Source organism: Cavia porcellus, unplaced genomic scaffold, assembly GCF_034190915.1.
Source record: "Cavia porcellus strain 051 isolate PalLab524CR breed Dunkin Hartley unplaced genomic scaffold, mCavPor4.1 scaffold_1, whole genome shotgun sequence".
NCBI lineage: Eukaryota > Metazoa > Chordata > Mammalia > Rodentia > Caviidae > Cavia > Cavia porcellus.
Window position 1 is genome coordinate 47311867 of NW_026947484.1, and position 21189 is coordinate 47333055.

At 37.3% G+C, this 21189-nt stretch overlaps 1 protein-coding gene across 5 annotated transcripts in view; it reads right to left on the reverse strand.

Annotated features, from left to right (window-relative positions):
• Txndc16 (thioredoxin domain containing 16) overlaps window positions 1–21189 on the reverse strand; it is an 89804-nt gene that overhangs the window by 47720 nt on the left and 20895 nt on the right. For 4 of the 5 annotated variants that reach the window (XM_063247716.1, XM_005004540.4, XM_063247721.1 and 1 more), the window contains 3 exons: window positions 15306–15427; window positions 10144–10234; window positions 3458–3608 (listed from right to left, as the gene is read on the reverse strand). In XM_063247716.1, the coding sequence (XP_063103786.1) occupies window positions 3458–3608; window positions 10144–10234; window positions 15306–15427 (364 nt within the window). The remainder of the gene's footprint in view (window positions 1–3457; window positions 3609–10143; window positions 10235–15305; window positions 15428–21189) is intronic. The other variant, XM_013154699.3, reaches the window with a different exon arrangement.

A 21189-nucleotide genomic window follows, 5' to 3' on the forward strand; every position in this document is an offset into this window, starting at 1 on the left:
CACAGAAATAATCCAGGAGAATTTTCCTAATTTAGGAAAAGGTAAAGATACTCAGATGTATGAGGCATACAGGACCCCAGCCACCTACAACCCAAACAGAGCTACACCCAGGCATATAATAATCAAAATTCCAGAAATCCAATACAAGAACAGAATATTAAAACTGTCAGAGACAAGAAACAGATCACTTACAAGGGAACACCAATCAGAATTACAGCAGACTTCTCAGCACAAACCATCAAATCACGAAGAGCGTGGGGGGAAATAATTCAAGTTGTGAAAGATAATAACCTCCAGCCAAGATTGATATATCCTGCACAACTATCCCTGAAAATTGATGGAAAAACAAGGTGCTTTCAGGATAAAGAGAAACTAGAGGAATATGCAACCACCAATTCAACTCTACAGAGAATACTGCAGGATATTCTAAAAAAGAAAAATACGAAGAATCCAGAAATAGTGGCAGAGAGGCCACAATGAATGGAGCAGAAAACAAAATGAAGAAGACAAACTGACAACTAATGACAGAAAAAGAGCTCAACAGAAATGAGGCAGAGAAGATTGGATGATAGGAACAGCTACTTTAAAGAAAACGACGTCATAATAGGTAATGCTGATTTAGTATCATCTTGTTTTGAAGTCCCATTAAGCTTTTGTTCTTCTGTCTCCATAGGTCTTAACATGTTGTATCTTATTGGATTTTATTATATGTGATAGTATAAACAAAAACTTTTATAGACAAGGAGATTATACAGAAACCATTGTTCATTTTCTGTTAGTTGATTCTAAATACCCTGTAGTACGGTCATTCTCTTGAATGGTGTTACACTGTTTTGATATATTTGATGCTACAGTATACGAAGTTATACTCAAAGATTTCAAGGAAAGAGACAATATGGTAACTACTTTTATGTTGGGATTATCTTGTGGTGAAACACTATTTTGCTTAAATGGTTATGTTTTGATCTGTGCTGTTTTGTTGTTATGCCCTCTTTTATCTCAATTTCCATTTTATTATTTACTTCTTTATTTTTATCCTTTTAATTAAGGGAAAATAAATAAAAAATAGCAGGATATATTATTATATATTATATATACACTTTGATTTTCTATTAACTTGATTTGAAGCCCTGTATTGCTCTTACCATCTTGTTTTGACTGATGTTCCTCTATTCTGTTTTGCTTGATAGTACAGGTTCGAAAGTTTAGGCAACAGCTGTGAAGATAGTGGGATTCATTATGACGCCCATTCTGGTTGACTATTATCTACTTTTGAAGACCTGTAATGTCTCCAATGTTTTGGTTTTGTTGGTTTCATTCTTTACTGTTTTGTTCAATTTTATTATAACTGATGATATAGGCAATTCTATTTGAGATAGCGGAAGGCATTATGGTAACCATTGTTGATCACCTTGTATTATGTTTTTACATTATCTATTATGTCTACCCTTTTGATTTACACGACTGTGTTTTTTTATGTCACATTTGGTTTTACTCTCTTCCAAAAAAAGTAATAAGAACTGTGGGAGCAATAAAACCCAAAATGTGTAATAGTCATTGTACAAAAGAGAGGAAAAGAAAGTGCTCTAAATGATATAACTGCATGTATATTTAAGTGTATAAGATAGACAATGATATTACTGAGTTTTGTTGGATCATTGAACAGAACTGTTTGCAGTCTCACTGTTTGAATGTCCACTTTATATGCTTTATTTTTGTAACTTGAACAACTATTTCTAAGATGACAATATGTGATCCATTAACTAGTGATTTCCTACTGTTTATTTTTTTCTGAAATTCTGTATAACTTGTACCGTTTTTCTGCTTTTTTTCCTTTTTCTCATTAAATAAAATTTTAAAAAAAAACGGACCAATATCTTTCACCAGGCACTAAGTTAAAATCAAATCTAAATCATAAGATCTTAATATTAAAACAGAAACATTAAATCTGCTGGAAGATAGTGTAGTAAAACTCTTGAAGACACTGGTGTAGGCAAAAACTTTATAAACAAAACCCCGATTACACAGGGACTGTCACAAAGACATTCTGTTAAAAAGCTTCTGCACAGCAAGAGAAACCACTAACAGAGTGAAGAGACAACCCATAATGTGGGACAAAATGTTCACCAGTTTTACCTCAAACAAATGATTACTATCAAGAACGTATAAAGAACTCAAAAGAAAATCAGTCCTCCCACATTTAAAGACCTAATCCAAAAATGAGCATCTGGGATGAGACACACTTCTCAAATGAAGAAATACGAACAACAAATAAACAAATGAAAAAATGTTCAACATCACTGTTCACTCAAGAGATGCAAATTAAACCAACACTGAAATTCAACCTCACTCCAGAAAGAATGACTATTATCAAGAAATCAACTAGTAACAAATGCTGGAGGGGTAGGGGAATCTATACTCTACTGTTGGTTGGAGTGTAGACTGGTGCAACCACTGTGGAAATCAGTATGCAGATTCCTCAAAAAAACTAGGATTAGAGGTCCCATTTGACCCGGCTCTTCTCTTCTGGGTATTTTCCCAGAAGAATTAAAAACATCACACCACAGCAATATATGTGCACCCATGTTTATAGCAGCACAATTTGTAATAGCTAGATCTTGGAAATGCCTATCTAAATGCCTATCTACTGAGGAATAGATAAAAAAAAGATATGGTATTTTTATACAATGGGGTACTACTCAGCCATAAAGAAAGATAAACTGGAGACTTTTACAGATAAATGGACACAACTTGAGACCTTACTCATAGTGAAATAAGTAAGACACACAGGTGAACATCATATTGTATCACTAGTGTGACAAGCTAAAAGAAACAACATATGTATATGGATATGGATACATACATACATATATAAAAATAGTTAAGATAGTTATACTACTGATTTCTCTGAGTTCACTGAAGAGGTAAGTTTGTGCTGGTATTGTTCAGACAATTGAATGCAGATGTCTTGTGCTCTGGGTAAATGATTTGGGGATGACAATGCACCATGTATGTACCATTGCTGCCCCTGATTGATGAAATTCTGTTTTATTTTTTTTTTCCTCTTTGAAATAAAATTCATTTGAAAAAACAGTAATATATATCAAGTTTTAAAACAATGATCAAAACAAGTATAAGAGATCTCTTCTCAACTACAATAATGATCTCTGTGATCTGTGAGCACTCATTGAGTCCCAGAGGTCCCTTTAACTACCACAGAATATTTCGCTTATATAATGCTATGGGACAATAAATCAAGGCATTAAAGTATCACTTTAAGAAGAGTCTATCATCTACTCTGTCTTTAATGAGAACTACTCCTAAACTTCACATAATCAAATAAATATATGCAAGACAGTGGGAAAAAGAGATAACTCATTTAAGTGAAACACATCAGTGAATAAAAATTTAATACATTTTAAGTCAAAGTTATCCACACTATTAAAACGACACATACCAGCAGGGGTGCTTTCATTGTCTTAACAAACACGTGAATGTTCAGCGTGGTCAATGGCTGACCCATCAGTGTTCTTCTGCACTGCTGAGTTAGGTCTGAGACGAGTTTACAATGAAAAAAGTAGAGATGTGCGTGTTCTATATTCTCAGAGCTGCAAATTAAAAATCAGGGTCAGCCACTTAATGAAGTTCAATGCACAATCCTTCTACCATTCAAAAAGACAAATTATAATTAAGTCTCATAATTCTGAATTACTGTTTTAGTAAGATTATAATATTAGAACAAGATGAACTCAGGCTGTAAAACTTACTACAATATTGAAGATTAAACTTTATATATGCTCAAACCATATGAGTCATGTAGGTAATTTTCTACCGGACCCTTTTTTGTATGGTAGCTTCTCGGGGAAGTTACACATAGGCCTACATAATTGTTTCAATAAAAGGATGTAATCTTGCAGACAATGAGATTATTTTTAAATATACTTGCTTTTCTATAGTTACCCTATATGAATCTTCTAGTTTTAATTTAAGACTAAAGCTGTTTCAAATAAACAGGCCTTAAAATTAGAACTATGTGACAGTTTGTGGGAGTTAGTGAGTTTATATCTAAAATACTACAAAGCTCAGCAAATATGGCTTATAATTCAAGTTTTCTTCAACACGAGAACACAAAGATAAACTTACAGTGAGAATAAGGTTTGCCAAAATTAAAATAGCATGTAAAAAAAACCTCCATATGCTATTAGTAGAGTTTGGCAAAATACTACAAAATTTTATATTTAAAATATTTATTCTAATTCTTGAGACACACTTAAATCAAATATTCAAGGTTCACTGATTTCAAATTTAACTACAATGGATCAGAGGAATAATCACTTAAAAGATACACTTAATGCCAACTGTCTTTTAGATTCCATGCTAACCATGAGAGATAAAGATAAATCATATAATTTAAATCCCTGAAGGGCTTAAACTAAAGAAGACATAGTCAGTAAAACAATTAAATTGTGGTTTATTAGTGCTATAACATATAAAATGTTACGAGGAACAAAGAGATATTCTATTCTGCCTCAGGTTGGAAAGGAAAAGAAAGGAAATACAACAAAGATTTTTTAAAAAAATTCAAAAAACAGAAAGGGAGAGAATGGATTCCTCAAGACAGGAAAAAATGGACATTTCAAATAAAAGCAGTAATACACCTAAGGCTCAATGTCAGTACAAAACTTTTGGAGAATCCCAAAACAGTCACATACTACTAAAAGGAAAATCCTCAGCAAGAAGATTCTAGTTAAGAATGGACTCCATGTTAAAATCTCTGAAATTATAAAATAATCTGAGAAAGTTCTTTAATCAGGGATTATCTGCTTGCAGGTAACAGAAACCAAGGTGAGGAGAACTTAGGTGAAGTCTAGAAGAATACCTCACAGAATACAAAATTCAAATAATGATCAGAAAATACTAATAATGATAGAAATCTACGAATTTTATACAAAATTCAAATAATGATCAGAAAATACAAATAATGATAGAAATCTACGAATTTTATACGGTGGCCTAAACAGCAAGAGCTCAGGGGCCTTCACCTTGCCATTAACACTCTTCAGCTTCCAACTCCGTCTGCGAAGACACTTTGCTGCTTTTTCTGTAATGGGGCAAAAATTCCTGTGAGCAAGACAGCTGCAGATAACTGCAGAACCCAGTGTCTCTGCACCAAATGCCAGACTCTGAGGAGTCGGGATCTCACCTGCTCAACAGTGGACTTGCTGGCCTGAGGTCAGGGGCCCCATCTGGTTTAACTCAGTGACCTGAGGATACGAAGGGTAACACACCATTCTTGGACAACGCAGATTCTTTAAGAAGGAATATGAAGAGGGGAAGGACAGGGAGGGAATTTTTAAAAATATTTAAAATGTGTTACCTGCATGTACTAAATCCCATACTAATAAAAAATGTTTTAAATTTAAAAAATTAAAAAAGGAAAATGGAGAGGTAGCAGAAAGTACTGGTGCCTCTACAGCATACTGCATCCTTTACTATCCATCTTATACTCCCTTCACGGATACATAATTTCAAATACACTCCAGCCCAACATGATATAGTTACCAATATACTAATCTAATCCGATGGTACAGCCCCAGAAACCAGAATAACGCCCTGCACACATAAAGCAGTCAATAAATATTAGCTGAATATAACAATGAAAAAAATAAAGGAAGTATTCACTTCACCCCATCAGGAGAAAAATCAGTCATAGTTAACCACTTTATCCAGAAGGGAGGTCACAGGACCACTGTATTCGGAACATAAGGTCCTACCCAGTTACATCAGGTCCAGATCTGACTCCTCACCATCTTGTTATTTATGAAGAAATGACAATTCAAACATCCCCAATGCAGTACGCCCAAAGTAAACAGAGGGGGCTGAGGATTTAGCTCAGCGGCATAAACGCCTGCCTTGCAAGCAGGCAGTCATGAGTTCGATTCCCGGTACCAATAAAAAGGAAAAAGCCAAAAAAAAAAAGTAAACAGAACAGGGTAACTATTTTCAATTCAATTTTAAAAATGGGGAAACCTGAAGGGGAAAAAACCCTGGTAGTATTGTCATATGACTACTAGAATAATATCATGTTTTACTCTCAAATCCAAGAGAGGGAAAAAGGGGAAGGGGAGCAGAAAGATACAGGCAGAAAGACAGACCGTCAGACAGACAAGGTTTTCTCCACTGGGAACCACGCAGCCTACAGAGCAGCACAATGGTGGTGTCTATCGACTGCTTTTTTTTTTTTTGCAACTCAAGTGACTACCTTCAGGGAAGGTTTATGGCAATGTCAGTACAATTCTCACACTGTTAGAAACATATTTCTCATACAGTAAGCATGCATTGAATGTTTAAGTCATTAATGAGGGAACCAGAAGAATGTCTGTAAGGAGAGAATCCTGGAAAGAGGCACACAGGTTAATGGTATACAGGGCAATAAAAATGTAACTTCTTCATAAGAACATTTTACTTCCCTCACTCTGACACCCAAATCATTTCACTTCATCAGTTTTCTGTGCGTCAGCCTCCACATCTTCAGAGCTGTAAAACATCTGGGCCTTAAACAATTATGTCTAGGATATCAAATAACTACTATGTCCTGCGAGGTCAGCAGGCACATTAAAAGCTGACACCTGGCATTAAAAGGTTGATTACTGTTTTGCCTTGCTCTGGATTAACTTTCCTGAAGGGCAGTTTGTAGTCAAATTTGGTTTTAAAGCACACTGGTTATTGCTTGTGTCCTTAAGCACTAAATGGAAGAAAAAACTTAACTAGAGAATGGCCCAGCCAAAAACCCTGCAAAGTACTTTTTCTATCTAGAATTGTAAATGAGAATCTAAACAAGAAAAATAAACGTTAAAACATTCTGTTTAAAAAACTGTACTTAGCTGGGCATGCTGACACACACCTGTGATCCCAGAACTTGGGAGGCTGAGGCAGGAGGATCACCATGTGTTTGAGGACAGCCTGGGCTACAAAATGAGTTCAAGGCCAGCCTGAACTTCATGGTGAAACCCTATCTCAAAAAGACAAAAACAAAACAAACACTACTTAAATACACCTAGGGCTAGAATGACAAAGTAACAAAAATCTCACAAACGTGATACAAAATCAACACATAAAAATTAAGTGTTGTCATACCACTCACTGAGAAAACAGCTGGAAATAATTCCATTCACATACAAATCAATGCTTAGGAATCAGCCTAACCAAGGAGGTGAAAGATCCCTATAATGAAAATTACAGAATTCTGAAGGAAAAAATTGAATAGGACATTAGAAAATACAAAGACAGCCCTTGTTTTTGAATTGGCAGAATTGGTATCATTAAAGTGGCCACAATACCAAGAAGTATGTGACAAAGTGCTCAGCATCTTTTGCAAAACAAAACAACACCGAGACTGCATCTCACTCCAGTTAGAATGCTCTCATCAAGGACTCCAAGGTAGCTAATGCTGGCAAGGCTGTGAGGAGAACAAACCATTCTACTCTCTTGGTGGGAATGTTAATTAGTGTAACCACTCTCTAGAAATAAAACTAAAAACACAGAAATTCCGTTTGACCCAGCTATACTTTTCTGGGTATTTTCCAAAAAGTGTGATAAAATCAGCATATTACGGTGATCCACGAACACATGTGTTGACAGTAGTGCAATGCACAACAGCTAGAGTATGGAAATAGCCTAGATACCCATCAACAGATGAACAGATAAAGAAAATGTGATGTATATGCACTGTGGAGTATTATTTAGTCGTAAAGAAGGATACATTTATAGGAAAATAAATGGCTCTTAAGACCATAATGTTAACTGACATCAAACACGTATATTAAGTTAAATACTGCATGTTTTCTCTGACATGAGAAAAAGTAAAATATAAGTAACTTAATAGCAAAATAAAGGAGTGATGGTAGAAAATAGGAAGACAGACTTTTTTGGGGAAATTGGGAAGGAGATCTAGAGATGTTAGAGAGAATGATGCGAGATAAAGGAGAACAAAAATTATCAAGATTATATATATGCATGTATACCAATTCCCCCAAACTAATGTAATTATTATGTATCACAAATACATAATTTTAAAAGTTACATAAGTGATAAAAGTAAATAAATAAAAAAGAAGATAACATGGCCATATTACCAAAAAGGGTCTATAATAACTTTAATGCACTTTCCATGGAAATTCCAATGACAGTCTCCAGAGGACTAGAAAAAGAACTTTAAAGTTTATATGGAATCAAAAAGAAGACCCAGAATAGCTAGAGCAATCCTGAGTAAAAATACCAAAGAGATATCACAATACCAGATTTCAGGTTACGCTACAAAGCTAGAGTAACAAAAACACGGCACTGACATACAGAAAAAGACACGTCGATAAAAACAACGAAACAAACCCATGAACCTTCAGCCACCTGGTTTTGACGAGGGAGCAAACACACACCCTGGAAAAAAGAGATGCTTCTTTTTCCAGATGATCCTACAAATGGGTATCTACTTACAGAAGCCTGGAATTAGATGCCTACCTCTCACGACGTACTAAAATCAAATCAAAGTGGATCAAAGTCCTAAACATAAAAATAGAAATGTTGAACCTGCTGGAAGAAAACACAGGGGAAATACGATCATGTGGAAAAGAAGGCTGTGTTCTCTCCAGGGTGTGCGTTTGCTCCCTTGTCAGAATCGGATGGGAGACTCTTGCTAGCTACTTTTCTGACAAAGCATAAAGCTATAGTCCAGAAAAAGAACTCAAAAAAATTAAGTAATCCTCAAAACAAATGATCCAATAAAAATGGGCACAGGCACTGAACAGACGCTTTTCAAATGAAGTACAAATGACCAATAAGTATGTGTAGGGCTGGGGATACAGCTCAGTGGCACAGCCCCTGCCTGGCAAGCATGAGGTCCTGATTTTGATTCCTGGTACCAAAAGAATTAAAAAAGGTATATGAAAATATGTTCAACATTTTTATCCACCAGGAAAATGTAAAACAAAACTACACTGAGATTCCATTTCATGGCAGTCAGAATGACTACATTGAAAACACAGGAGGTGACAGATGCTGGTAAGACTGGGAAACACGAAGCCTTCTCCATTGCTGGTGGAAAGGCAGATGAGTGGAGCTACTACATAGGTAAGTATGAAAAGTCCTCAAAAAACTAAAAGTGGAAATATCATTTAATCAGCCATACCATTCCCCGTTATATTCCTAAAAAATTAAATACATTCTATTGTAGTTATGCATGCATACTGATATTTATAATGGTGTAATTCACAATAGCTAAGCTCTAGAAACAGCCTACATGCCAGTCAATAGATGACTGGATAAAGAAAATGTGGTATATGCACAATGGAATATTATTCAGCCATAAAGAATAAAATCACATCATCTGTAGGAAAGCAGATGAAACTAAAGATCACCATGCTAAATGGAATAAGCCTGATTCAGAAAGTTAAACATCTCTTCTATGAGAAACCTAAAATATACATAAATGAACAAAATATGGAAAGAGGATTAGGAAGTAGTCTCTTAAAGATGTAAAAGGAGGGGCTGGGGATCTAGCTCAACGGCATAAGTGCCTGCCTTGCAAGCAGGCAGTCGTGAGTTCGATCCCCGGTACCAATAAAAACGAAAATGCCAAAAAAAAAAAAAAAAGATGTAAAAGGAGTTTAAAAGTGGGAGAAAGAAAGGGACAAGGAAGCAAAGCAACTGAAAATTATCAAGACATGTTATCCCCAACCCCCCAAGGTGAATATCACTGTTTTGCATTAAAAACATGTCCTAATAATTTTTAATTAAAAAATAACTCTCACAAAGAATTTCTGGAGCTTGAGTCTGAAGGCTGTTGTTTCCCCCACTATCTGAGGAAATCTATTCCTGATACCTCACTTGGCCACTTATGGGATCCCATCTCAAGCTGACCATCCTGTCCCTGTCACCTCAGTCTGACGCTGTTTCTGTACTTGTCACCCTGAAGCAGAACAGATGAGAGCAGTGATAGATATTTCAGGTTTCATTCGCAAATTCACCTCTGCTTGGAATTCCTTCAGATAAGCCCATGCTGTGAGGGTACCATGCAAACCCTGATTAAGAATGTGAAATAAACCAACAGGAAAAAACAAAATCGGTAACATGTGGCTCTCATACCTACCCGATACTTTCCAAAACGCCAGTTTCTGTAGTTAAAACAAACTGGTACACGGTCCCGTACACAAAGGCTGCTTCCATGACTGCTCTATGCTCTGAGTAAGAGAGGGGTGGGAAGAAAGGAGGGGTTAGTTTGTGGGACTCTACTGCAGCCGTGGAAATGGAAGAAAATGAACAGCGTTTTCAAAATTCCAACGGACATGACTTGAACCTAGAATTCTGTATCCAGGCAATATTAGTTCATCGTGAAAGTAGAATCAAGGAGACCAAATAAGAGCGCCAGGCAGGCACCATGCAGCAGTCTCCGTTGGTGGAGCAGATCAGCACTCTGCAGAAGTGCCTGAAGATGGTGATCGTGACTGTACCAGATACATTTGAGGAATCAAGAAGGACAGACCATGGAAGAGTAGAGGAAGAAAGGAAAACAAACAACAGCAAAAAACAACAACAATCAAGCAGCCATAAACAAATAACCAACCACTCACCTACCCTTTCTCCCATTTCCATTTACCAACTTACAATCACTTTGAATCTCTGAATTCTTTCACTATTTCTTCTAGTATTTATCTCTAAATGTCTAAATGGTGCAAATATATATATATATATTTGTATGATGTTTTCTCAGCAGATGGCAATACCCGCGAATAGGGGACCCTACAGGATGTTGTATATCGCAGAAAACCCACTACGCTGCCAGCCCTTAGAGAAGAAATTGAAAACACACGGGCAGCAATGACCAAGGTTACCCAGGCAGCAGTTTGCCGCACTGATGAACGTCTGCAGGCTCGTGGCCACCACATTGAGCACCTCTTATAATTGTATAGGCCAAAGGTAACTTGTATTAATACCATAATAACTCAATAAATTATACAATACTCAATAAACTGTTTTCTTGAAGAGTGTACACATTTTTTTGTCAGACTGTACACAAACACAAAAAGACAAAGGTTTATCACTTATTTATTTCCCACTATGGAAGATAACAAATTCCATCTCTAAACACAGCTCCAAAAATGTACCCAATTCCCATTGCCTCAACTCTAATTCTTATCAGATGAATATTCAGAGTTTACACTGTGACGGCTCAGAAAGCATTATTTATAGATGACCCACACGGGGCACAACGCCATGTTTTTTGAACAACTCTGTTATGCAGTTATGGTGTTTTAAATTTCATTTTAAATAATCATTTTAAATTGTTTTCTTCCATCCACTTTACAGAAACTACACTGCTAAGGGTCACCAGCAAGTGCTACACCACTCTGCATAATGCCCAAGTGGCAGTGCTCATCTCAATTTGAACATCACTTAACTTGCGTGCCTGCTCTCTTCCTTAAAACTCTAAAAGCACCAACAATACCTTTGGGTCCTTGCTCAGACATGAACATCTGGACATTTTAGGTTTCTACTGACTCTTAAAGCCTACGAAGGCAACTTAGAAATAATTGAAAGAACTCAAAATGGCCCTATATGGTATTATAAAATAGCTTGCCAGAGAAAACTGTTTTGGTCTAGAAGCTACTATTCGCCTGTGTCACTGAAACAGGGCATCTATTTGGACAGAAAGATGATGATGAATGTGGAAAAAAATCCCAGCAGACACCTCTCTCGCTCCTGGCTCCTTTACGTCAGACATCAAAACATGAGGCGCCAACCCTCAACCTTGCTGCAAGCCTAAAAGAGCTGGGAATGCTCCGGATAAATCTGGATAGGATACTCAAAAAAAAAGAGGCTTCTGTGCTGACTGGCTTCTCAGAATAGCACGAGGCACATTCTGTTCTCAGTCTAGGTCTGAGTAAGTCAGTGGTTCTTCACTAACACAAAGGGTCTCGCTGCCCTGGAGAGAATCTTGAAAAATATGATGCTCTGCTCATTCCCAAATTTAGCGATATGAGAGAATCACCTGATGGTTGTTAAAAAAAAAAAAAGTAAAGATTTCTGGGCCTCACTCCACATATGCCACTTCAGACTCTCCAGCCTCCTCACAGAACCCCAAAATGGAGACAGAGCTCAGCAGGTCTTTCATGAAGCTAACAAAGGCAGAGCACCTGACCTCCTGCATCCTTGGTGGCGGCTCTTCTCCACTGGCACAATGCTCCTAGGTTCTGCCCCAAGAACAGGGCTGGCAACAAGCCTGTCCACCCATCCAGCCAGAGCCCCTGCTCTCCACAGGTGGCTCCTGGGGTGAGCCCTCGAGTCAGCAGAACCTGGTGTCTGCTTGCCTGCCAGGGCTCTCCGCCAAAAAGAATGCATTCTGCCACAAAAAGTTTTCTCGATACAGGTAAAAGAGCAGAAGAGGTTCTTCAGCAAGACGTTGCAGAAGGGGTGGGATTGGGAAGTCTGCAGGGCTCTGCTTCCCAGAATTAGCGCTTTCCTATCACACACTCATGACTGCTTGTCATGTACCTGCAAATTCAGGGCAGACAGAAGCGGTTTCTGCATCCTGGTCTTATGAATATGCTGCAATGAACATTTCAATTCCCTTGGCTATATATGCAAAAACTATATACGCCTGCTTCAGTAGTGAGATGGCTCTAGCCTAGGGTGAAAGAAGGGGCCCGGCATCACAACGGAACGAGATTTCCTATGTAGGGTGCTCCCCAAGTTAATCATCACCCATCAACTGATTAAAGAGCGGTTAGAAAAAACAAACCTGTCCATTTCTGCCTGCTCAGCCCAGATCAAGCCACAGAGACCCCACATAGGGGTCCCTAAAGTGCTGACCAGTGACTATTATAAAAGGGGAGATGACAAAGGTGACCACGAAGCCACCTTCAAAATAAGGCAGACTGGAAGGAGAGCTCCTGAAAAACCTCTCTGCAGTGTTACTGACAGAAGTTCCCACGGATGGGCAATCAGAAATGAGAAGGTGAGAAGAAAATCTGATGTGATGTCAACTGTTGAAACCAGAGACGGAGTGGAAAGCAATAGTGTGGATGTAGGCACCTGTTCCCCAATTTTACAAAGCCCTTAGGAGCAAACGACTTCCAGGCCATAGCTTGTTAAGACCATCTTTACACTTAACTGCCTAAATTTGGGTAACTTCAGTTAAAAACTTTAAATTATTGAAAATACATAATAAATCTCAGATCATTACTGAGTTACTTTGCATCCTCCTTGAATTGAGAAAACTAGCACAATGTAACATTTCAGCTGCATCTGGAACAGGTGATTAAATAATACCTCTAGGAGTAGTCTGGAGGGATGAGGTAAGGAGAAAGTCAGGTCTGTTACAGCAAAGTTCTGATGGAGCTGAATCCCAGTGTGGCAGTAACAGTTGGGACTTTAGCCACTGTCAGTTCGGTTATTTGCTCAGTTTGTGATCCAGGGAAAAGGCTCTCACTTTGCCATGCTGTTTTCCTGAAGGTAAAACAGCTGCTGGCATTTCCACACCCAGTAAGGGGTGATTCACCTCAAATAAGGGATCAGTGAGAACAGATGCCCAGCCAAGGCCATCTCCCTCAGGATTTCTCATCATCAATACACGCTATTCTCTAGCTTCTCATAAAGAAGAGTGTGTTTGGACAAAAATTAACTTCTTGAAAAATTAAATGGAAATTCACTGGTGTGCAAATGCCGGAGTGTCTAATGGCTCCAACTGTGTCTTCTCTTTCCAGTCTCACACAGAGATTTCTTCTGGTCTCATAGTTTTATTTCTCCAGTTTGTATCACTAGTCTACATCCCAACATAAAAATGCAGTCTAGTGATACCCATGTATGTTGGCTGGCTGGCTGGATGTCAGGTGTCACCCACTTGGATGTCTTGTGGACGTTTCCCAAGTATGATGTCAAAGTGTCTAGTCCAGTCTATCTCCAATATTTTCTATCTCAGTTATTAGCATTTCATTTTTCCAGTATCTTACACCAAAATCTCAGCACTACTTTTGTCTCCACTATTTCTCAGTCTGCATCCAATGTCACAGCAACTTCTGTTTTCCCTTACCTCTAAAATACTTCTGAAATTCACACTTTTTGCTACCCCTATTGCTAACCCACTCACCCACTAGGTCCCAATCACCCACTGTCACTTCTTGCCTGCATTACTGCACAGATACCCAATTTTCTCCATTATTTTACCTTTGCTTCTTCTAATCTAGTACAAACCTAAACAGTCAGACTGTGCTATTAACATAAATTAGGAAGTTCACAGTCTGGGATAGCAGTAGCAGTGTAAGCCCTCCTACTTCATCCCTTTCACAGACTACAACTAGAAATTCTGGAGAAAACAGAACAATCAAGGACTCTAAAAAGGAAATAAAAGCAGGCTAACTGTGAAATATTATTTCCAAGTATATTATGGTCAGTAACATACAAGACAGCCAGCAAGCTTTACATGTGTAAAAATTGAGATTTTCAATAAATGATTTATTTCCTAAAAGCATTTACAATTATTAAAACATCTTTAACAGCATTTCATGCTAACATGGTTACACTATAACCATTAATGAATGAAAGTCTTGAAAACATAATTATAGCGGCTGGGATTTAGCTCAGCGGCATAAGCACCTGCCTTGCAAGCAGGCGGTCATGAGTTTGATCCCTGGTACCGATAAAAAGTTAAAACAAACCATAACTATAATTTGGTCATAAAATGTTTATAAACTTCTTTACCACAAACTTAGGTATTAATGCTCAGATGATGCTGTCAAAAGATTCTTTTTAAAAAAAATCAAGAAAAACCATTCTAAGCAACAAACAAAGTAGAAAAGAAAGCCCGTCAGTCAATAATATTTATCAAATATTAGGAACTATAATTCCAGGTATCATGAGAACTATAATGAAATAAAAACAGTAATAGTTAACATACAGCAACCACAAAATATTCTAGAGAACACTTCAGTTCCTGAAATTCATGGTGCTTTCCAAAATAAAACTAAGAGAAAGGTATCCTCTCCATCTTAAGGACTAGGAAACTACGATTAAGTAGCTAGTCCAAGGTTACACTCCAACTGATTAGCAGGAAACAGGTCTAAGGTAGTCAGTACCTTCTTCAACCATTAACTATATTATGAGTTCTCATTCAACCACTAACTATATGTATTATGCTGCTCATTTAGAGAAAGAGGACATAATAGTACAGATGCTTAAAGCGTGTGTATTCTACTTAAAGTACTTTAACCTACTCACATAGGCACAGCAAAGATAAAAGCAAAGCTTGATAAATACCTGGAGTTCCAATGGCTCTTACATATGCAAATATTATATTTGCTTTTCCTTTCACAGTATTTTCTATGTTCTGAATGTCTTCCTGGGTAGTAACATACTTCACTTCATTGAAAAGAAGAGCACTAAAATAAACATATATAAAATTAATAGAAAATCTGACATGTAATAATTACATATAGGTATTTTTTTTCATTCTTTTTTATTTTTTAGTACCAGGAATCAAACTTAGGATCCTGCTTTTCCCAGACAGGCACCTGTGCCACTGAGCTGTATCCCTGGCCCTATAGGTATATATTTTTGTTAAAGAAACTTACTTAAAAAAAAAATAAAGTCAAGCATGGTGGCTCACTCCTATAATCCTGGTACTCAGAGGGCTGAGGCAGGAGGATCATTGCGAGTTCAAGGCCAGCCCAAACTGCATATAGAGACCCTGTCTCAATAAATAAATTAATTAATTAATTCAGCTGGGCATAGTGGGATATACCTGTAATTCTAACACCCAGGGAGGCTGAGGCAGAAGGATCATAAGTTGGAGCCCAGCATGGGCAATACAGCAACTTAGTAAGACCCTGTCTCATAATAAATAAATAAAATGTAACTATAAATTATAAATGTATTTTAAATTTAAGGGATGTAGCTTAGGGCAAAAGCTTTGGGTTCAATACCCAGTACTACAAAAAGAAGAAAGATATTTAACGCCTTTGAACAAATTAGCAGCTGTAAGAACCTAAGCATGTTAAGGGGTGGGAATGTAGCTCAGCGGTAGAGCACTTGCCTGGCATCATCAAGCCCTGAGTTTAAGCCCCCATACTTCAAAGTGCATGCGCATGTACACATGCACACACGAAGTAACAGAACCTAGGAGTTAAAATCAGTCTCTAGGTTATCAGACAGGAGCAATGCTGAGAAACGTTGCTTATTCTCCATCACAGTCCCCTCGACAGATTTCAGCTGTATTCTCCACCACACCGGTCTGACCAAATAACCACAGCCGTGCACACACTTGAGTCCCTCACGCACCACAACTGCAGGCTTCTTTCCGAGGCCTCTGAGGCCCTGCCTGACGTAGACGCTGTCCACCTTTCTGAAGGCTCCCCTCATGTCCACACAATCTAGGCACACTCAGGTGTCTGCACACACACACTGCCCTCAGGCGCTCCCTCTGCTAGCTCTCAGACAGCTGTTCTCTTAAACATCATCATCTCAGAGAAGCCTCCCTTGTTATAGCTGTGTAAGCCTGAAACATCTTCCCATCTCACTATTTGATTCCTTCACAGAATTTATGACAAGTTTAATTGTTTGTATTTTCACTTACTTGTTTTCTTCTGGCTTTCTCATTAAACTACTATCTCCTTAAGGCAAAGACCTTGCATATTGTATCACTATCTATATAATAATTTAGAATAAAATCTCATGCATAGTAGTAATCAATAAAAACTTTTTAAAAAGCACAAATTATTTATTCTCATTCTTCATTTGAAAAAAATGCAGGGTCAAAAACACTGATGAGCTTACAATGCATTTATTAAATCAAGTTGCTAGAACACAAAATAGGTATTTTCACTTGTAATCAAGTTATCTTTTCGCCTGACCATAATTCTAGGAATTCCCACTTTTCTAAGTGTTTGTGGCAGGCAGAGCCCATGACCTGCATGAATGGCTATCATAAACTTTCTATCCCAGGCTCCCTACAGCAAGCATGGCTAAGCAACCCAGAATCACTGGCCTGAGACTACCCATCAGGAGCAAGTGACACAAAGAACTAGTGACAAAAGAGACTTATTTTAAGAAGCAGCAGCAGGGTTAGTTTCAAAAGCAGCAGTGATGACAATGTTAATAGCAGCCCCAGTGCAGGGAACATGACCTACGGCATTCAGCACTCAGGAAAAACGCAACTACCCCGGCCAGATTGCTTGTATGTCATGCCTGTGACTAATTTAGAGCTGTATAACCTTTGAGTCTGATTCTCCCCCCCTTCAGTGAGGATGAAATTTCCTATTTCTACTCCAAATCTCTGCTTAAGCCAGTCAGACCCAGATTCTAGGGCTTATCACTAAGAACCCTCAGCTGTATACTCTGCTCTGTTTAGTTTTCATGGCAAATATCTGAGATTGATCCTGTCATTAACTCTATTGCAAAGGCAAGGTCATGGGGTTTAGAGAGGTTACCTAGCTTAATGTCCCAAAGCTCATTAAGCAGTTGTGATCCACAACATAATAACCAAAACTAATGACATTCATAATCTCGCCAGCCCTGTGAGCCCTCCCGGTGGCTTCCTAACTTTAATACATTCCTTAATATGCTGCTATCCAGAAGAGCAGGCTATCTAGGGCTCGGGAGGATCTGTTCCCCAAGCATGTCCTTTATTCAGGTCCCAAAGAGGACAATTTCTGATAGAAACAGGTCCAGAAAAAGTCGTGGGGCTTCAGTGCTCTAATGCTGGGGTAAAACAGCCGGGGGCTGCTCTGGTCAGAACTGTTTCTCCCCCAGGCAGGTCCTGAGACCCCCACCCCAACATCAGGTAGGTAAGACAGGCAGCCAGGCACAGGGCAGGCACGTATAAGAAAAGCAGAGGGTTGCTTATCTCTAGTTTTAATGTAGGATAGGCCGCCTGGTCTTTTTTCAGAAAGAAACCATTTTTACATTATTTTTCTGCCTTTATTCAAATTCTAAGAAAGAAAAATGAAAATGTCACCTGTTAAATTATCATGCCAAATGGGGGCATGCTTTTATTTTAATTAATTATACTGTGACTGAATAGATTCATATATAAAAGGAAATACCCTAAAATCCTTTATGAAGCTTTCTTTCTTTCTCTTTTAGTTTTTTTAATCAGGGTCTCGCAATGTAGTCCAAGCTAGCTGCGAACTTACTATGTAGCCCAGGCTGGCCTCAAACTCACTATGTAGCCCAGGCTGGCATGAACTGGTGGCAATCCTCCTACCTCGGCCTCTAAAGTGCTGGGATTAGAGGCACATATATTCTGAAAAAAATAAATTATCTCAAACCTTGATATTTTCTGTTAACAAAAAGGCAGAGTTCAAGAATAACTGTCAAAAAAAAAAAAGAGTAACTGTCAATCACTGATTTCAATCAAAACATTCTCCAAAAAGAACAAATTCTAATGCTATAGGAAAAATAGCATGGCTTATACATTTTTGAAGCAGGGCAAACACAAATATTCTCAAAGGCAAGCTTTCAATTCATGAGAAAGTATTTTGAGAACAATCCAAACATCATCTACAAATATTTGTTCTCCTGTATTATAAGGCTAAGAAGTAGATTTGGATCAAAAACAAACAAGATGGATGAAACTAATTTTTTTTTGATACCAGGAATCAAACTCATGACTGTGCACTTGCAAGGCAGCACTTATGCCACTGAGCTAAATCCTCAGCCCCGAAACTAATGTTTTAATATGTGTGTTGATCAATTTTTGTAAATGGAGGGAACAGCAATAAATTTTGACTTGCCTATTTAACTACTTTATTGTCTAATAAAAAACTTAGAGCAATAATTTACATGATTATAGTGGTAAAATATATCTGATAGTACATGGAGGTTCTATGTATACATCTAATAACAAAAAACAGTATCTTAGAAAAAAGGACAGTATATAACTAAAAAATAATTGTCTTTCAGCTCTGGATAATGGGATTAAAGTATGGAGGAGGTTGTTGTGGCCTTTTGTATAACATATTGTTCCAATCTAATAGATTAATATGACTATTAATAAGTGAATATTATTTCAGTTATTAGTCAGTATAATTGAAAAACAAAGTGAAATACTAGTTCACTTTTCTGCTTTCTCAAATTAAAATTCCACTAAAGACAAAGGATGCATAATTAACTCACAAAAATCAGTATCTTTCATAAACATATAAATATACTATATATAGGTATATATATATATATATCTCAGGTAATATATAAGATATATATTTATATATTATTATCCATTACATAGAAATATATCCCATTATGTCTATGGGTCTCTGTGTCAGAAGATGATGGAAGAACTCATTTATGATGGAAATGAGATAAAATATGAATTAATAAATTTAAATGTCTAGGCATAGATGAAAAAAGCAGTAAAACACTGATAGATTTAAAAGAATGAGAAGACAAGCTACAGACTAAAAGAAAATATTTGCAAATATGCAGCTGATAAAGGACTGTAAACCAAAATACATAAGGAACTCTTAAAACTCAACAGTAAGCAAACCACCCAGTTAAAAAGAGCCAAAGTCTTCACCAAAGACACAGAGATAGCAGGTAAGCATAAAATTCTCCACATGGTATGTCATCAAAGTAATGCAAATTAAAACAGTGAACTATTACTACACATCTATTACCACAGATAAAACAGAAAGTGGTAATAACATCAATTGCTGGCAAGGGTAGAGCAACAGGAACCCTAATTTACTGCTAATGACATTTTGGAAGGCAGTTTCCCAGTTTCTTATACACTTGAGTTTCTTAAACACTTTAATCATTCAATCCAGCAATCACACTCTGCTATTTACCCAACCTGCAAGAGGTGAAAACTTAACACCCAACATACAGATATTTAAATAGTGTTATTCATAATTGCAAAACTTGGAAGCAACAAAAATGTCCTACAGTAGATGAATGGATAAACTGGTACCTCCAAACAATGAAATATCATTCACAGCTAAAAAGAAATGAGCTATCAGCCACGGAAGGATATAAAGGAAGCTTGAACACATTATCATTACTAAGTAAAAGCAGCCAATGTGAAAAGGCTATCCATATATTGTAGGATTTTGAATATACATTCTTAGAAAGGCAAAGCTAGCTAGAGAATAAAATAAAAAAGATCAGTGGTTACCAGGGAAGGGAGACACTTGGGTGTCAAATAGGAGAATTCTAGGGGCAGTGAAAATATTCTGTGTGATACCAAAATGATGAATGCATATCTTTACACATCTGTCAAAACCCACAGAACACACAAAAATGAGCCATACTGTAACCTATGGGCCTTCCGTGATTATGTCAGTGTAGATTCATCACTTATCTTAGTGGACACTAAGCACTCACCTGAACTGTTTAAGTCCATTCCTCACACCATCCCCAAGTTAATTTACAAGAGATAAAAAAAATTAAACATAAATTTAAAGCAATCAGGAAGGAAATACAGTACACCCACAAAACATATAGTCAACCTATCACTAACGAAGAGGCAAAGGCAGAGCAACAAGGAAAGCTTCAGCTGTTCAATCATGGGTACCGGAACACCTGGACAGCCACATGTAAAAATATGAACCCAGACACTGACTTTACATCCTATACAAAAACTGAATCAAAATGCATCACAGACCTAAACGTAGACATAAAATTCTAAACGTCTAAAGGTAAAAATCTTGGCACACTTGGATTTCAATGAGTTTTAAGAAACATCAAAAGCACAATCTGTAAAAGAAAACTTCATTATTAAAAACCTCTGCTCTGCAAAAGAAATTATTAAGAGAATGGGGAAAAAAAGGCAGAGTCTGGGAGAAAATTCTGTGAAACACACACCTAACAAAAGACTTGTATCCAAAATGTACAAATAATCTTTAAAATTCAATGGTAAGAAAATTACCCAACCTTTAAAAAAAAAAAACGAAAAACAGGCAAACTATCTCAGCAGATATTCCACCAAAAACATGCAGATGGCATATCAGCATATGAAAAGATGTCCAACATCAAGAGATACCACTGCACACCAATTAAGATGGTTAAAATTTAAAACATTTTTTGAAACAATGACATCGAATGGGGCAAGAAAGCGAAAGAACAGGCACTATCATGTTAGTGGGAATGCAAGACGGCGTGGCCACTTTGGAAGGTAGCTTGGCAGGTTCCTACAAAACTAAACAGT